General features: G+C 38.6%; 1 protein-coding gene across 1 annotated transcript in view; it reads left to right on the forward strand.

Annotated features, from left to right (window-relative positions):
* Positions 1 to 15,904, forward strand: part of CARF (calcium responsive transcription factor) — a 21,212-nt gene extending 5,308 nt beyond the window's left edge. The window contains exons 4-8 of the mRNA XM_008073237.1: positions 4,926 to 5,088; positions 6,000 to 6,063; positions 10,838 to 10,968; positions 11,350 to 11,719; positions 15,434 to 15,904. Coding sequence (XP_008071428.1) covers positions 4,926 to 5,088; positions 6,000 to 6,063; positions 10,838 to 10,968; positions 11,350 to 11,719; positions 15,434 to 15,549 — 844 coding nt within the window. The 3' untranslated portion in view covers positions 15,550 to 15,904. The remainder of the gene's footprint in view (positions 1 to 4,925; positions 5,089 to 5,999; positions 6,064 to 10,837; positions 10,969 to 11,349; positions 11,720 to 15,433) is intronic.
* Positions 15,905 to 19,638: the final 3,734 nt, after the last annotated feature.

Genomic DNA, 19,638 nt, shown 5'->3' on the forward strand with positions numbered 1-19,638 from the left:
CAGCCTCCCAAAGGCGCGGGATTACAGGCTGAGCCACTGAGCCCGGCTAATAGTTGTATTTTTGAGCTGATTATTTTTTAGTACATGCTTGACAAGCCATGTATAGTATGGTTTATTGTAATTCTAATTGCTCATTAGAGACATTCTGTATTAAGGTTTAACAAAGTGGACTATTTCTAAATGATGTATAAATTAAATTGTTTAATATTGTGGCGCATACCTGTAGTTCCAGCTACTTGGAAGGCTGAAGCGGAAGGATCGTCTGAGCCCAGCATGTCAAGACTGCAATGGCCATGAGCGTGCCATTGCACTCCAGCCTGGGTAGCAGAGTGAGACTCCAACTCAAAAAAAATTAAAAATAAAATGAAAATAAAAACCTTTAGAGGAACATAACTTTGTAGAAACAGAGTTTGAAACCTAGGGCAAGATACTTATTTCAAGCTATTTGAAATGCAGTTAAATTTTATTACAAGCTGGGCTCAGTGGCGCAGCCTGTAATCCCGCGCCTTTGGGAGGCTGAGGTGAGTGGATTGCCTGAGCCTGCGGGTTTGAGACCCTCCTGAGCAGCGAGACCTCATCTCTACAATAAATCAAAAAATCAGCCGGGCGTGGTAGCGCATGCCTGTAATTCTGGCTGCTTGGAAGGCTGAGGCGGAAGGATTGCCGGAGCCCAGCAGGTCGAGGCTGTGGTTGCCGGAAGCAGCCACTGCACTCCGGTCTGGGCAACAGAGTGAGACTCCAACTCAAAACAAAAAACAAAACAAAACAAAATTTTATTACAATAGAAGAATTTGAATAGTTCTTTGTCTAATGGATTTTTTTTTTTTTAGTTGGATTCTCACTCTGTCACTCAGGCTGAAGTGCAGTGGCACACTCATGGGCACCCCAGTGTCGACCTGCTGGGCTCCAGCAATCCTTCCCCTTCAGCCTTTCAAGTAGCCGGAGCTACAGGCGTGTGCTACCTCCTCGCCTGGCTAATTTTTTATTTATTGTAGGTACGAAGTCTTGCCAAGTTGCTTGGGCTGGTCTTGAACCCATGAGCTCAGGCAGTCCACTTACCTTGGCCTCCCAAAGTGCTGGGATTACAGACTTAGCCACTGAGCCCGGCCTGTCTAATGAAATTTTATTTAATTTTTTGGATCCTTAAGAAATAACAATTTTATTATCTTATTATTTTATCATATAGTATTTGTTACTTATTTAAAATTATTAATATCACTAATATTTATTAATAACATGAATACTAGCTATTATGATTAACACATTAACATTTTATTCCATGCAGTGCCTGACATAATAAGCATTAAAAGCATTATTGTAATAATTACTCTTACATGGTGTGTGTCGGGTAAGCTTTTTTTCTTTTTTTTTTTGAGTTGGAGTCTCACTCTATCACCCAGACTAGAGTGCAGTGGCCACTCCCGGACACTGCAGCCTCAACCTGCTGGGCTCCGGTGATCCTTCCGCCTCACCCTTCCAAGTAGCTGGAACTACAGGCGTGTGCTACCACACCCGGCTAATTTCTTGATTTATTGTAGAGATGAGGTCTCGCCAAGTTGCCCAGGCTGGTCTCGGACCCAGGGCTCAGGCAGTCCACTCACCTCAGTCTCACAAAGGCACAGAATTACAGGCTGAGCCACCAAGCCCGGCAGCTTTTTTTTTTTTTTTTTTTAGTCAGTCTCACTCTGTCCAGGCTGGAATGCAGTGGCACATTCATGGTCACCAAGCCTCAACCTGCTGGGCTAAGGTGGTCCTTCCAACTCAGCCTTCAAGTAGCTAGAACCACAGGTGCGCACCAATGTGCACAACTAATTATTTTCTTTATTGTAGAGATGAGGTCTCACCAAGTTGCCCAGACTGGTCTCGAACCCCTGGGTTTAGGCAGTCCTCTCGCCTTTGCCTCCCAAAGTGCTGGGATTACAGATGCAAGCCACCATGCCTGGCCTGTGCTAAACTCTTTATGTACATGATCTCATTTACTCTTACAACAGCTCTATAAAGTAGGTATGTTTTTCCTAGTTCTACATATGAGAAACTGGAGTCTCCAGTAGTTAAATAATTTGCTTAAGAAACAGGCAGGGCCAAGCTCGGTGGCTCAGCCTATAATCCCAGCACTTTGGGAGGCCAAGGTGAGTGGATTGCCTGAGCCTGCGGGTTTGATACCGGTCCAGGCAGCTTGACAAGACCTCGTCTCTATAATAAATCAAAATTAGCCAGCCGTGGTAGCACGCGCCTGTAGTTCCAGCTACTTGAGGCTGAGGCAGAAGGATCGCCAGAGCCCAGCAGGTTGACGCTGGGATGTCTGTGAGTGTGCCACTGCACTCCAGCCTGGGCGACAGAGTGAGACTCCAACTCAAAAAAAAACAAGAAACAGGCATAACTAAAATTTAGGCCAGTGTTCATTGCCATGATTTCTGGTACTTAACCTTGCTCTTACTCATTAGTGTGTAATCTGATCTGAATAGCAAAATGAGTACAGTAATTCCTCTGTTAAAGTTGTCTATAGAGTCTTAGAAACGGCTACTTTAAGTCAAGTGCAGTGACTTATGCCTGTAATCCTGTCACTTTGGGAGGCTAGGGCAGGAGTATCACTTGAGTCTAGCAGTTCAAGACCAGCCTATGCAATGTAACAAGACCTTGTTTCTATAAAAAAAATTAGCTGGATGTGGTGGTGTGCACCTGTAGTCCCAATTACTTCAGAGGGTAAACAGGGAAGATTTCCTGAGCCCTGGAGGTCAAGACTGCTGTGAGCCATGATTGTGCTGTTGCGCTCCAACCTGGGTGACAGAGTGAGACCAGACTCAAAAGAAAGAAACTGCTACTTTAATTGAAAGGACACACAGCAGGTCTTCAAGGAACATCATTTCATTCAGTGTCTTTTAATTTTTATACTTTTTTTTAAGGGACGATGTCTTACTGTGTTGTCTGGGATGGTCTTGAATTCCTAGCCTCAAGCTATCCTCTCTACTAGCTGGGATTATAGGTGAGCCACTGTGTATGGCATCTCTTTTCTCTCTCCTCTCTCCTCTCTCCTCTCTCCTCTCTCCTCTCTTCTCTCTTCTCTCTTCTCTTTGACAGGGTCTTGCTCTGCCACCCAAACTAGAGTTCCGTGGTGAAATCACAGCTCACTGCAATCTTGAACTCCTGGGCTCAAGTGATCCTCCTGCTTCAGCCTCCCAATTAACTGGGATCACAGACATAACCACTGTGCCTGGCTAGTTTTTATTTTTTTTTGTAGAGACGGCATCTTGCTCTGGCTGGTCTCGAGCTCCTGGCCTCAAGTTATTCTCCTGCCTCAGCCTCCCAAAGTGCTGGGATTAGAGGCATGAGCCACCCGTGTTCAGCCTCAATATCTTTTCATTCAATGTCATTTTTAATAGTGTTGGAGAAAAAAAAATTGTTTTGTGATACATCCTTTAGCTTACTGCAGTTTTTAAGAACCTACAACATTAAGTAAGGACTTACTGTAATTCCTAGAATTATTTCTTAATTAATAGCATGCCTTTTCTGTTTAGTAGCTTTCTTAGACATTTTACATTTATTTCTACTGGGACATCGTTGGAACAAAGTCAAAATTTGGTAAAGCCATTCACTGTTTACTAAACCTGAATCTTAAGAATAGAGATATAATACAGCTTTGCAATTTGGTCTGTCAAATATGATAAGCATATATATGTTAAACTTCATCTTTTTTTTTTTTTGAGTTGGAATCTCACTCTGTCGCCCAGGCTGAAATACAGTGGCACTCTCATGGCCACCGCATCCTCAACATCCTGGACTCAGGCTGTCCTTTCACCTCAGCCTTCTAAGTAGCTGGAACTACAGGCACATGCCATCACGCCCAGCTAATTTTTCTTGACTTATTTTAGAGATGAGATATCACCAATTGCCCAGGCTGGTCTCAAACTCGTGAACTGAGACAGTCCTCTCATCTCTGCCTCCCAAAATGCTGGGATTATAGGCATGAGCCATTGTGCCCAGCCAAACTTCATTATTTTATTTTATTTTTTTTTGAGTTGGAGTCTAACTCTGTCACCCAGACTAGAGTGCAGTGGCTGCTCCCGGCCACCACAGCCTCAACCTGCTGGGCTCCAACTATCCTTCCACCTCAGACTTCCAAGTAGCCGGAATTACAGGCATGCGCTACCACGCCTGGCTGATTTTTTTGATTTATTGTAGAGATGAGGTCTCACTACCCAGGCAGGTCTCGAACCCGCGGGCTCAGGCAATCCACTCACCTCAACCTCCCAAAGGCGCGGGATTACAGGCTGAGCCACCAAGCCCGGCTAAACTTCATTATTTTTAACGCATTTACTTTTTATACAATTATGTAGCAATGCTACATTCTATTTCTCTCTTCTTGTTGTATACTTATAAAATTCAAACACATCATATTTTATATAATATTGATCGATGCCTTTTGGAAACAATATGTGATATTTATCCACATAACCTGAGTGTAGGTTCAAACTTTCTTATTAGGTACACATGTGACTTTGAGGAAATTATTTAACTTCAGCAGTCCTCATTCCTTCATCTGTAAAGTAAGAATGATAATTCTACCTACATCATAGGATCGTAATAAAGGTTAAAGGAGATATTTGATGTAAAGTATTCCACACAGTGCCCGACATAAGACCCCATGTCTATTAAAAGAAGTGATAATTGCACCACTACACTCCAGCCTGGGCAACAGAGGGAGACCTTGTCTCTAAACAAAAAAAAGAAAATATTACATTTCTATAATCTGCATGAATTCTATGATTTAATGTATGGAAAAATTAAAAGTAGGAAAATAGAAATTGCATATAGAGCTGTAAACCATACTTTACAGAAATTTGTAGTAAAAGAGAACCTCTCTGTTTTCATCAAAAAGCATATTGGTAAATGGTTAATGTTTTTCTTCTGTTTTATATTCTTCACAGAAAATTTGTGGAAAGGGAACTGTTCAAGCCTGACGAGGTACCTGAAAGACATAATTTATCTTTTTTTCCAACTGTAAATGATATAAAAAATCACATCCATGAAGTACAGCAATCCTTGAGAAATGGAGATACAGTATATAACCCAGAGATTATTCCAGCAACGGTATGATTACAACCACAGTTCCTTATTTAATATTGAATCTTTCTTAGCTTCTATTAATTGACATAATGAGGATAGTTACCATTAGACCATCTGAATAACTGTGATAGTAGAAAAAATAATGGCATCTTTTTCTTAAAATGTAAATACTATCAGATAACAGCTTGACTAAAATTTTTTTATTATTCTCACAAGAAGAAAAATCAGTGAATTCTTAACTCTGACTATAATAAAATGACTTTTAAATCAGCACAATTTTTCTCTGTAAAAATTATATCTTTATTTAACAGACATTTATTAAGCACATGCTGTGTATGAATTCCCATATTTTAAATAGATGGGCAAATTTAAATAGAATTATTCACTCTTGACCACTCAAAATCATGATGTTCCTTATGCCATCTGTGGATATTAGTTTTACCTCATACTTTTAGGCAGGAAATACAGGGATTTGAGGTGGTTTCTGCCTGAATGTTAGTCATTTCTATGAAAATTTCACCTGCTTTGAAGAGATAACTATAATTACCCACCAGAAACTACTAATTATAATACAGGCAGTGATTTTGCATAAAAACCTAAAAAGCAGTAGCCTTTGCTCTCCTAACTTTTCCTGTCCAAATTCAGTAACTGAATAGATTTTGTATTTTTTTTAAGCTAGGACTGCTATTCATAATTCATAATTACTCACTCTAAGGGTTAGCAGTAGTCTTTGTCATCTACACTTGCTATCCAAATTCTTAATATATGTGAATAATGAAATATATTTTTGCTTGAATGTGAACAGGTGAAGAGAATTATTGCAGAATAAAGCATATTTACATTTTCAATAAAATATGACAGTTACACTGATGTTTTAAGATACTTATTTTAATATAAATGCTTTATTTTTACTGAAATAAATGTTCCCATTTCAGCTTCAGTGGACTACAGACAGTGGGAATATTCTTAAAGAGGCTGTTACAGTTACCTTTGCAGAAGGTAGGTTATCTTGAATACCTTTAAAATATAAAATCAGGTCAGGCTTAGTGTCTCAGCCTATAACCCCAGCACTTTGGGAGGGCGAGGCAAGTGGATTGCCTTAGCCTGTGGGTTTGAGACCAGCCCAGGCAACTTGGCGAGACTTGTCTCTACAATAAAATAAAAAATAACCAGGCATGGTAGTGCACGTCTGTAGTTCTGTTCCGACTACTCAGAAGGCTGAGGTGGAAGGATTGCCAGAGCCCAGCAGGCCGACGTTGGAGTGGCTGTGAATGTGTATGCCACTGCACTCTATCCAGCCTGGGCTAAGGAGTGAGACTCCAACTAAGGAGTTGGAGTCTCACTCCTTAGCATATATATGTATGTATGTATGTATGTATGTATATAAAATCAGTGTTAAAAATGGAACAGACTGGACAACCCCTATGGGTCCCCTACCACTGTGGGAGCTTTTCTGTCCTCTCAATAAATCTTTCTTTTAAAAAAAAACGGAACAAACTTAAGATATTATCAGCTAGGCATAGTGGTTCATGCTTGTAATCCCAACACTTTGGGATGCTGAGACAGGAGGATTGCATAAGGCCAGGAGTGCAAGACCATCCTGGACAACTTAGCAACTTGTCTCTACCAAGACAAAAACAAAAAACGAATTAGCCTGGCATGGATCACTTAAGCTCTGGAATTTGAGGTTATAATGAGCTATGGTTGCACCACTGCAATTCAGCCCAGACAAAGTGAGATCCTGTCTCTAAAAAAAATTTTTTTTAGTGTCTTATCTAATTTTATAGGCAAGGAAACCAGGACCCAAAGAGGGAAGAGCAACTATGTTAGGGTTTATCAAAATATTTCTCACTATTTAAATTTCCTCTTCTCAGCTTTTATGCTTTTTTTATGAACTGAAATTTCTAAGCTGATTGCTAGCACAGTGAATTGTGGCTGACTTACCAGAAGGCTAATTCCAGTAGTAATAACCATAAAATTACCTTGATATGGGAACTATTGTCTATTTTGTATGGTTTGCTTTTTCTCATCTGTTCTTTTTTATTGCTATTTTTCTTACTATTCCAGTCTTATTTCAATCTTTTTGCATATGTTCTCTCTTCTGGAAATTTATTTTCTTTTTTTTTTTGAGTTGGAGTCTCACTCTGTCGCCCAGACTGGAGTGCGGTGGCCGCTCCCGGCCACCACAGCCTCGACCTGCTGGGCTCCGGCGATTCTTCCGCCTCAGCCTTCCAAGTAGCCCTGATTTCAGGCATGCGCTACCACGCCCGGCTGATTTTTTTATTTATTGTAGAGGTGAGGTCTCGCTGCCCAGGCAGGTCTCGAACCCACAGGCTCAGGCAATCCACTCACCTCAGCTTCCCAGGCTAAGCCACCGAGCCCGGCTGGAAATTTATTTTCTACATGGCAACCTTCTCTTACTCTTCAAATAACAATCTCTTTGGTTTCAAGTGCTCTCTTAACTTTAGCCCCTATATAAAGTTAGCTGTTTATTCTTTTGTATTTAATATGATAACCTTTTGTTGATGTGTCTGTATTTTTCATAATGATTCAAGCCTTTCAGGGACAAGGATTGTATTTTTGTTGTTGTTGTTGTTTTTGTTTGTTTGTTTTGGGTTTTTTTGAGTTGGATTCTCACTCTGTTGCCCCGACTGGAGTGCAGTGGCACACTCCTGGCCACCAGTGATCCTTCCGCCTCAGCCTTCCAAGTAGCTGGAATTGCAGGCGTGCGCTACCACACCCGACTAGTTTTTGATTTTATTGTAGACACAAGGTCTCGCCAAGTTGCCCTGGCAGGTGTCGAACCCGCGTACTCAGGCAGTCCACTCACCTTGGTCTCCCAAAGTGCTGGGATTACAGATTGAGCCACCGAGCCTGGCCGAAGGATTGTATTTTATTCAAATTACTATAGTGAGTGCATGTTCAAATTAATGAACCTAGCACCTAGCATGGTGCCTGCTAAAAAGTTTACACCTAATTAAATTATCTAAAATCAATTAATAGCTGTATATAATAATAGCAAAATATTTTTTTTTATTCTTCCACGTACTTAACCTTTAATAAGAGTCACTTTGCCTACAGAATAGGTTTCAAATTCATAGTGTTATTCATTTATCCTGCACATATTTCGCTCACTGTGCTCAATGATGAGCACAGAAAAGAATGGATAAGTTTCCTGCCGTATGGAACTTAAAGTTTAGCAAGCGAAAAAAAGCACATTAAATAAATATATACTGCCGGGCATGGTGGCTCATACCTGTAATCCCAGCACTTTGGGAGGCTGAGACAAGATGATTGCCTGATCCCATGGGTTTGAGATCAGCCTGGGCTAGAGTGCAGTGGCACGCTCATGGGTATCACATACTCCACCTCCTGGGCTCAGGAAATCCTTCTGCCTCAGCCTTCCAAGTAGTTGGAGCCACAGGTATGTGCCACTACGCCCAACTAGTTTTTGATTTATCGTAGAGACAAGGTCTAGCCATATTGCCCAGGCTGGTCTCAAACCCCTGGACTCAGGCACTACTCTCGTCTCTGCTTCCTAAAGTGCTGGGATTACAGGTGTGACCCACCACCCCTGATTTAAGAGTTATTTTTTTTAAGTAGACTTCAAAGACCTTGGTTACTGATTGACTAGGTATGGGAAGTGTTAGGGCATGCTCCCAGCGGGGCCACTGGAATGTTAGGGCAGGCCCACTTGGGGTGTAGGGTGTCTGGTGTGCAATCCAGTGCTGCATGAAAGATGCAAAGAATTGCACAGAAGTTATATTAGAAAGTATAGTTTTTTAAAAAAGTAAATTAGAGAGAGAGAGAAAGAGAAAGAGGAGACTCAGCTCCCCAAGGTAGGGAAGGGAACCAAAGCCAAGAAACATGGTGATGACCATAGCTCAAAGAGCACATGGCCACACCAGAATCTAGTAAGGCAGTGGCAAAATGACTGCTCGTGGTTGAGTCCTTTTAACCATTTCCCTTGGATGGGGTAAGGTCATTAAAGTGATTGTGTGGTGGTCTGTTGCACGTTATCACAAAGGGGCAGGTAAGCGCAGGTACTGATGTCAGGTGGTGGACAGCAGGCATATGGGTGGGTTAGTCACATGATTGCTGCCATGGTGGTATGCTATTTGGGAGACAAGAGGAAGCATTTTTCCTGCAAGAGACTTGTCAGACATTTCCAATAGACAAACTCGACCAAAGGTAGTCTATTATCATTTCTATGGTTCTGTCCTTGTCTTGCATCTAATGGAGATTTGCCAAGGTGTGGGGTAGGCTGCCAGTTTGACTTGTGATAGAATGTCTAAAGACTTCCTAAAACCTGTCTATTGGAAATGTATCTATCTATGTCTAACCTGTGCTAGATTCAGAGCATGTTGGGGTAAAATCTAAGCAAAAATTGCTATGCTGAAGCAAAAGGACTAAACTAAGAATAAACTAAGTTTATTCTAGGTTTTTCTAGGTACCTCCATTCAGGGAATAATCTCTGAATTTCTGCCATGAGTAACTGACTGATAGTGGCATTTACTGAGCTCAGCAACATTGGCAAAAGAATAAGGCATTGGTGGGGCAAAGGAGAGAGTAAAGGGCATAAGATCAGATGTGGAAAGCTTGAATATCAATGGAGTGTATTGGGAAGAAGCCATATTGGGACAGTTGAAGAGTAAATGGAAGATAAGTGAAGGAATAGAGACAGTGTGGACCACTTTTTCAAGAACTTCGCAATGAAGGCAGTGTAAGGTTGAGAGAAGTTATTTTAAGACATTAGAAAACTGAAGAGATAGATGAAGATGAACATGGTGATGAGAAGCTGAAGAAATTTCTCTATTGGCTTCTCTTTTCTCTTTAAGTAAGATTTCTATGAATGAAAAAAAGTTCTCAGGAAGAGTTGGTTCAATTCATTTGCTTCTTGGACTCAATTAATTTACCGGAGTGGCTCTCAGAACTCAGGAAAACTCTTACTTACAATTACTGGTTTGTTCTGAAGGATATTATAAAAGATAGGTTTCACACATCTAGAGAAGTTTAGGTATAGTTTAGCCTTATAACATGAGAGTGGACTAGATTAGAATAACAGGTAAAGAATCTTTCAAGAAAAAAAAATACAGTTGTCCCTCTCTATCTGTGACTTCTGCAACCATGGAGTCAACCTGCAACCATGGAGTCAACCAATCACAGATCAAAAATATTTTTAAATTATAAAATTATATAATATAATTAAATTACATTTAATTATATATTAATATAATTAAATTACATTTAATTATATATTAATATAATTAAATTATATTGGTAAATATGTTACCAATATAGTATAACAACTATCTACATGGTGTTTACATTGTGTTAGGTATTATAAATTATCAAGAGAGGATTAAAGTAAACGAGAGGATATGCTTAGGTTATATGCAAATACTATGCCATTTTGTATCAGGGTCTTGAGGGTCCATATATTTTTGGTATCTGAGGGAGGACCTGGAAGCAATCTCCCATGAATACAGAGGGACAAGTGTATTCCTAGATCCCATCCTAGATCTACTGGATTAAAATTGAAATTCCTGAACCTAGGAATCTATATACTTTTTAAGTTCCCTTAAAGATTCTCATAATCTGCCAGGTTCTGCAAATGGTGGACTTGATGACTTCTTGAAGTCCTTTGCAAAACTTTGACCTTAATTCCTATTCCAGTTCTGATAGAAAAAGTTGTAATAAAGTATATTATAAAGTATAATAGAAGTCATACAAATTATTTTGTTTTGATAGTTTATTTTTTTACATAATTTAGGAAATTCACCAGGAGAAGCAGTTACAAACAAAGTGGAAGCAAATCAGAAAGGGGTTTCTTTGTCTCCAGAGCCAACCCATTTGCTCTCCTCACTTTCCTCATTTCAGCCCAAAATATTTACACAACTGCAGGTAAGTATCCAATGAAGTGGCCAGACTTGAGGCCCTTTTCTTTATTCCGCAATCTCTCCTCTTCTTCTAGGGATTTTAGAGAATTGTTATAAAATTATAATAATGAACAAGTATGTGTTCATTATTAATTTCTTGACCTCTTTGTCCCTTGATTTAAGATAATTCAAACAGTATGTTTTGAAAAAGTTTGAGGTTGACTATGAATGCAATAAATTTAGTTGTACTACTTTTCTCTTTGTTCTTGTTTCTGTCCTCACTTAATATTTTTTAGTAATACTCATTTTATTTCTTCCAATTTTTTGCCAAAAGTAGAATATATCCTAAGAAATATCATACATAGTAAATTCAAATATTTTGATGTAACATTTTTTGGTTTAAAAGGGTTTGCAGTTGCAACCAACGTTCACCTCTCCTGATGGATCACCAGCTCTGATATCAGTAAATAACCAGCCCTCCTCCAGTCCTTCAAGACTTCTGGATTCAATAGGAAATGCTATAATTGATAATCATTCTCTAATGCTTGATCAAAGTCATAGCCTTCAAACAGATACATGCCTAACCCAGAACAATAGTACTGCCTCTGCCATGGGTAACGTTCCAGGACCGAATCAAAATCTAGTTGCAATGGACCAGCTGGTGGAAGTTGGAGATGTTGAGGATACAGGAAACCTGGAAGGAACTGTTCATCAGATTCTGTTGGGAGATGTGCAGACCATCCCAATACGGATTATAGGCAACCACCCAGGTCTTAGTAAGTTAAAATCAAGTTATGATTTTTTTTATCCTTTATGGACTATCATCACTGTATCACGCTACACATAAAACTATCATTTCTGCCTTGTGGGTTTATAATATTATATAAATCAAGCAAAATTTTGATAGAAAGGGAGGAAATGTTGTTAGTCAGCCTGATATCCCGCGCCTTTGGGAGGCTGAAGTGAGTGAACTGCCTGAGCCCGCAGGTTCGAGACCCGCCTGGGCAGCGAGACCTCATCTCTACAATAAATCAAAAAATCAGCCGGGCGTGGTAGCACATGCCTGTAATTCCGGCTACTTGGAAGGCTGAGGCGGAAGGATCGCCGGAGCCCAGCGGGTCGAGGCTGCGGTGGTCGGGAGCGGCCACTGCGCTCCAGTCTGGGCTACGAAGTGAGACTCCAACTCAATAAAAAAAAAAAAAAAGAAGAACTTTTAAACTATAAAGTTTTTTTCTTCTTTTTATTTCTAACTAGAAATGTATTATAGTGGCTTCACATGCTGCGAAAACTAGAATAATAATTGGAATTATATCGGCTAATGTAAAAATGTAGATTTAAGATTATGAGAGAGCCTATGATGAACATTGATAATACTATGCCTTTTAAACATGATAATGAAATAGGAGGTGTAGCCGGGCTCGTTGGCTCAGCCTGTAATCCCACGCCTTGGGAGACTGAGTTGAGTGGATTGCCTGAGCCCGCGGGTTCGAGACCCGCCTGGGCAACTTGGTGAGGCCTCATCTCTACAATAAATCAAAAATTAGCCGGGCGTGGTAGCGCACACCTGTAGTTCCAACTACTTGGAAGGCTGAGGTGGAAGGATCGCTGGAGCCCAGCAGGTCGAGGCTGCCGTGGCCGGGAGCGGCCACTGCACTCCAGTCTGGGCGACAGAGTGAGACTCCAACTCAAAAAAAAAAAAAAGAAATAGGAGGTGTGACTAATGGGAGTAATTATTTAATCCCATTGAAATTACTTATTCCTGGGCCAGAGTGGTGGCATGTGCTTATAATCCCAGCACTTTGGGAGGCAGAGGTGAGAGGATTACCTGAGCCCAGGGGTTCGAGACCAGCTTGGTAAACTTGGCTAGACCGCATCTCTACAATAATTCAAAAAATTAGCCAAGCATGGTGGCGCATGCCTGTAATTCCAGCTACTTGGAAAGCTGAGGTGGAAGGATCACCTGGAAGGATCGCCTTTTATTTTTAGGATTGAGTCTGCAGTGGCTATGAGCATGCCACTGCACTCCAGCCTGGGTGACAGAGTAAGACTCTGACTCAAAAAAAAAAATTACTTATTTCTTAATTACCTAGTTTTCCCAGGGAAATCTCTGGTGATGTGAAGCCAGGAATGTCATTTTAGAATACATGAAAAAAAAATTGATAGGAGCAAATAAAACAAGGAACACTATTTCAATGCAAAGTTATTTTGGAAAAATTGATTATGTACACTCACAAAAAAAGATGGAATGAAAGGTCAGGTGCAGTGGCTCATGCCTGTAACCCCAGCAATTTGGAAGGCCAAGGCAGGAGGATCTCTTGAACCCAGGAATTTGAGACTAACTAAGGTACATAGAGAGAACTCCTCTCTGTGGAAAAAGAAAATTAGTTGGGCATGGTGGCATGCACCTGTAGTCCCAACTACTTGAGAGGCTGAAGCAGAAAAATCACATGAGCCCAGGAGGTTGAGGCTGTGGTGAGCCATGATTGTGCCATTGCAGCACTCCAGACTGGGTGATAGAGTGCTGACTCAAAAAAAAAAAAAAAAAAAGGAATAATTGGACAGATATAAAGATTAAAAGGAAGATTTCTAAATTATAGACCTAAATATTGAGTTCTTTGGAAGCTGAAAGAGAAAGAGTAAGACTTGGGCAGTTGAGTTTATTCTAAAACCTGTTATCTTCACTTTATTACTAACCCAGTCAATGTAATATTAAATTCTGTTAACTCATACTTGATCTAACTCTGTCACTTCTTTTCCCACAAATTGTTTGAATTGGGCACTCTTGTAGGAAAACATTTACAGTTTGCTTTGAAAAAAGTCTCTGCAGAAGATATTTTAGGGCCGGGTACAAGCTCAAGCCTATAATCCCAGCCCTTTGGGAGGCCGAGGTGAGGGGATTGCCTCAGCCCACTGGTTCGAGAACAGCCTAGGCAACTTGGCGAGACCTCATCTCTACAATAAATCAAAAAACTAACCAGGCGTGGTACTATGCGCCTATAGTTCCGGCTACTTGAAAGGCTGAGGCAGAAGGATTGTCTGAGCCTAGCAGGTCAGCTCTGGGGTGACTGTGAGCTAGCCCCTGTGCTCTAGCCCAGGCAACAGAGTGAGACTCCGACTCAAAAAAAAAAAGGTATTTTTAGAATGCATGCAGTATTTTCCCCCATCTTAGTCATCATTTTTCTGGGGAAGGGAAACTGTGAAATAGCTTCTTCCAGAAAAGAATCATTGTCTTTTAAATTTATTGGAAGCATTACTTATAAGAGAATTTTTCCAGTTTTAACTCCTGAGGAACTGTAGTAGACAAGAGGCAAAAGGTATATACTTGAATTGATTCTCACAGCTCCATAAAATAGTTAGTGGTGTCCCCATTCTACAGATGGAGAAACAAGGCTCAGAGAGGTTGAATAATTGTCAGAAGCTCATATCTAGTAGGTGACAGAGAAGAGATTAAACCTAGATCTGTCTGCTTTCCAAAGCTTTTTTTCTTTCTAAAGGCTTCCTCCTTCTTTGTTGTGTCAAGATATTTCTTGGAGTTCTAATCCAGATTGCTTTAAAGGAGATCTCTCTTTGTAACCAAATTTGAATGATTTTTTTTTTCTTTTTTTGAGATGGTGTCTCACTCTGTCACCCAGACTGGAGTGTAGTGGCACGCTCATAGCCACCACAGCTTCAACCCACTGAGCTCAGATGATCCTTCTGCCTTAGCCTTCCACGTAGCTGGAACCATAGGTGTGCACTACCACACCTGGCTAACTTTTTGATTTACTTTACAGAGAAGGTCTCATCAGTTGCCCAGATTGGTCTTGAACCCTTGGTCTCAAGCAATCATCTAGCCTCTGCCTCCCAAAGTGCTGGGATTACAGGCATGAGCTACCATGCCCAGCCTATGTCCCTGTATTTGTTGTACATGTGCCTGCTGTTTGCACAACAAATCTTTTTCAAATGATGGGAGGTTTCCTGGTTTTTAAATCCCTTCTTTTTTCTTTTCAGTTTGTTGTTGTTGAGACAGGGTCTCACTGTACTGCCTTGGCTGGTCTCAAACTTCTGGGCTCAAGCAGTTCTCCTACCTCAGCCTCCCAAGTAACTGAGATTACAGGCATGTGTCACAGTACCTTGCCACACATATTTTTTTATTGTTTGCTACACATTTTTTTTTAATGGTTAAGTTTAAACATGAGATGTTCCTCATAATTTTGTCAAATTATGGACTGTTTTTTGTTATGGTACCTATAGAAGAGAATAACTTATACTTTTCTTATTCTCTTTTTTTTAAATTAGTAGAAGCATACTGATGAAATTTAATAATGAATGACTATTAAAATGTCAGAAACACTGAGTTTTCAAATATATCAACTGCTTTTTTCAATTATTTGGGTCTTTTTCTAAACTTCTAGTTTTTGCTTTGCTTATAAATTCATTATAATTCTAAAGATTTCAGTATTATAAATATATTAACCTTTAGAATTTTTCTTTTATGTTTGGTTTTGAAGTTGAAGAAGATCCAGAAGGTACCATTTCTGTGAGCCAAGTTAAGCAAGAACCCAAAGAACCAGCATTGTCTATGGAAGCAAAAACAAATTTGGACTGTAAGAAATCTGCTACATAAATTATTGAAGTTTTTCAGAATTTGCAACTCTGGCGACTTCTGATGTCTTATAAAAGAAAGTGATTATTGTTAGAACACAGTGTTGTGATAACTGAACTGAAGACTGGTTTGATGAGAAACTTTGATTTAAAACTGATGTGTTTGTTGCCAATTTCATATTTTTATTTTTATTTAGAGATATTTTACTCTTCTTATTTTGTATAATTTTTATGCTTTTTGATTGTCTAATAAGGCCAGTATTTCAAAAGCTCTTCTGAACTTATCCATAGTAATATAGTCTGAACACAAAGAGTTTTCTAACTCATCCTTGGAAATATCCTGTTTTGGTTCTTAGAAGACAAAAAAACAACATCAAAAATTGTGTGTGAATGTATGTTTGAATGTTTGTATATCATGATTTTTTTTTAAGTTCTGAAAGAACTCATTCTCTCCTTTAAGTTATGAAGAAACTTTTAGTTGGCATGCAGGTAAGAGAATATTTGTAGTCTGTTTCATTTGGAAAGATTCTACATCATAACACAAAACCCAGCAGTCACACCTGTGGAAACTGCAGTTTCATTTTAGCTCTTCCATTCTAATTTTTGTTCTTTTAACTACAAATAGCGTACTAATGGCGAGCTAATAGAAATTTAAAGTATTTTGGTAAGTACTGAGAATTTTTACTTGAATTAATCAGATAATCAACAAATAAATATGTAGCACCAATTTATAGTTTATAGTTTATAGAAAGATGTAGAAATTCAGAGAATTTGGAAAGAGTAATAGAATACCTTCGTGTTTACAGATAATTTGGGGGAACTTTTAGATGAGAGCAGAAGATTTTTTTTCCCTTTTTTGTATTGAAGATTCAGCTCTGGTTAGAAAAATATTGGAGTTGCACTTACATTTTTTTATGCCAGAATTTACGAATTGATGGTCTTAGGATTTATAGCATTTCCAGGTAAGTATTTAAAGTTTAAAATTTGAGTTTACATTTAAAACTTTAAAACATCTGATCTGGTGTATTTGCTTTTTAAGCAAGTATATTTCCTTCAAATACCAAATAAGTACTAAGCAATGTATTCATTATAAACATCTATTATCTGGAAGATTAGTAAACTTGAAATGTCAACTGTAACTGTCAAGAAATCAACCTGAAGGGTTTTGTCTTCCAGAGACCATTTGTGGGTATATTTGAAATTTTATTTTTAAAAAAGATTTAAAATGAATATTAATGTTTAATATTTAAAGCATGCACAGTACCATATGAACTTTAACCTTAATACTTTACATGAATATGAGTCACATTTGATTTTTCTAAGTTCGGTCTCCCTTCTTAATTCACATGTTTCAGGTACACGACACGTATCTAAGTATAAAGCACTGTTATAGTAGAAGGAGGAATTCTAAAATTCCTTGCTCTTTAGATTTATATTTTATTTAATATAAAGTATATTATTTATACCCTATTTAATGCAATGTTTGTATTTAGTTATATGTATGATTTTTAATAAGAATTGCATTTCTTTTTCCTAAGAATTGAAAATATTTGAAGTTGGCATTTGCAGAGGCAGGTTGGCAAATTTGATTATGTTACTCTAAGTTAAACACAACTCTCTTAGTTACCTCAAATTCAGATTTCCCTTAGTCTGTTTGTACTTAAAAAGAATAAGTCCAAGTGAATTTATAGTGTAGTCTTACACTGCTAGGTAAGCTAGGTAAGATTAATTTCATTTGTTATTTCTAGTTTTTATGGAAATTTTTTCAAGATCTTTTTTTTTTTTGAGTTGGAGTCTCTCTCTGTCACCCAGGCTAGAGTGCAGTGGCATGCTCATGGCCACTGAAGCCTCCACCTGCTGGGTTCAGGTGATCCTTCCATCTCAGCCTTCCAAGTAGCTGGAACCACAGACGTGTGTCACCATACCCGGCTAACTTTGTGATGTATTGTAGAGACAAAATCTTACCAAGTTTCCCAGGCTGGTCTTGAACACCTGAGCTCAGGCAGTCCTCTCACCTCTGCCTCCCAAAGTGCTGGAATTATAGACGTGAGCTACCGCACCCAGCCTTGCCTCAAGATTTTAAATATAGGTCTTCACCTTTCAATAATGGTGATGGTTCATTATTAAACATTTCATCACTTGAACTATATTCTTTTGGAAACATTCCTTATTTGGTGTTGAGTTGCTAAGGAGAAATGCTTGTTAATATACAAACTCTAGTAAGTTACCTATGAGGGTGAGGGATGTCAGAAGATTCAGACTTTGGTTTAAAAAGTCTTTAGTTAAAACATATTTCTCTCACTTCATTCTGTGTGAATGTCTCTTCTGATGTTGTGTGTTTTTTATCATGAGAACAGAAAGTTACAGTGCAACCTCCCCAGAAACAAAAACAAAAACCAAGAGTGTGAAGAAAGGTTTAAATCCCTAATTGTATACTCTTTTGATTTTTAGGTAGAAACTGGAACTATCAATGTTTTCATGTAAGTATTTCAATGAGTAGCTCTTTAATAATGGTTTCTAAATGAGTTTTTAAAAAATTCTTTGTCCTCTAAATGCATGTTTTGTCACAACATGTCAGTATTGTGTTTAAAGGTGCTTAGCATCACTTTTTGAAAACCATGTTTACATATTTAAAGTGTTTAATTATTTTTTAATGCATAAGTTATTAAATACAAGCTCATAAAATTTTCAGTATCTATACTTGGCATTCTCCTAACAGCTCTACAGCAAAGTTTGACATATATTTTTTTGTGTCATATATTACAACGTGTAATATCTGTAGAAGTGTGTTGAACATCAAAACAAGCAGTTAGAAATTCACGATTATGGCTCAGCTTATTTCTTCACTGTGTTTTCATGTTCCAAGCCTTCAGGTGAACTTTATATACAGGACAGTGAATTATAGATAAATATGGCCATGGTGGGCCTTTTCCTCAATACCAATTTTCTATATAAACAGTTTGTGTACTTAAAAGAAAAATATTTTATATCTTATGCAAGGTAAATGTTTCCTAAAAGTCACAAAAATGATAGAAAACATGGGTTTTGGGATCTGGTCTTGCATTAGCGTTTCTAATCTTGAGGCCTACCAGCTTATGTTTCATCTTTATCTCCTGTCAGAATACATTCTTAATCATGTGAGTATGAGAAAGATGTTTAATTTATACCAGGTTTAAAAAGAGGTTTAAAAATGTGTGTGTGTGTGTATATATATAAAGTATATGTGTATGTGTGTATGTATAATAACCTAATGTATAGTGTCCTTGTTATCATGTATATTTTTTCATTAAAAATCTGTGTATTTTTTTCTTATACTTGTTAGTTTTCTTTTTTTTATCTTTCCTGAAGATTGTGGTAGTTTTGTTCATCCTAAGATGCTGAACATACCCAAGAATTTTGGCAAGAGATTTGTGTTCGGTTTGGAATCTGAAAGTTTTTAAATATCAGTGACTCAAATTACCATTACATTTGGGGATATGATGCATTTAGTACCCTGCAACTCAGCAAAGCATCAACATTTTAAAATAGCATATGTAATAAGGTATAAGTAAATTCCTTTCTATCACCCATTTTGGCGCCATAAAGTCTTCAGTACAACTTTATATCTTAGGATTAATGACAGAAGTGTGTGATTTAAAGAAAAAAAATTATTAATTTTCCCCTTTGCTTTTTTTAAACTTTTTTTACTATGTGGCTATTTTTGAAGACCATATATATATATTTTTTGAGTTGGTATCTCACTCTGTTGCCCAGGCTGGAGTGCAGTGGCAACACTCACAGCTACTGCAGCCTTGACTTGCTAAACTCAGACGATCCTTCTGCCTCAGCCTTCTAAGTAACTGGAACTACAGGCATGGGCCACCATGCCCAGTTAATTTTTTTTATTTATTGTAGAGACAAGTTCTCACCAAGTTCCCAGGCTGATTGCAAATTCCTGGACTCAGGGAATCCTCTCACCTCCACCTCTCAAAATGCTAGGATTATAGGCCTAAACCACTGTGCTAAGCTTTATTGATTTCTTATTGAATTTTGAATTTTAAAAATGCATTCTAAGCCGGACTCAGTGGCTCAGCCTGTAATCCTGCGCTTTGGGAGGCTGAGGTGAGTGGAT

Source organism: Carlito syrichta, unplaced genomic scaffold (genome assembly GCF_000164805.1).
Source record: "Carlito syrichta isolate Samal-C Ts95f unplaced genomic scaffold, Tarsius_syrichta-2.0.1 Scaffold315782, whole genome shotgun sequence".
NCBI lineage: Eukaryota > Metazoa > Chordata > Mammalia > Primates > Tarsiidae > Carlito > Carlito syrichta.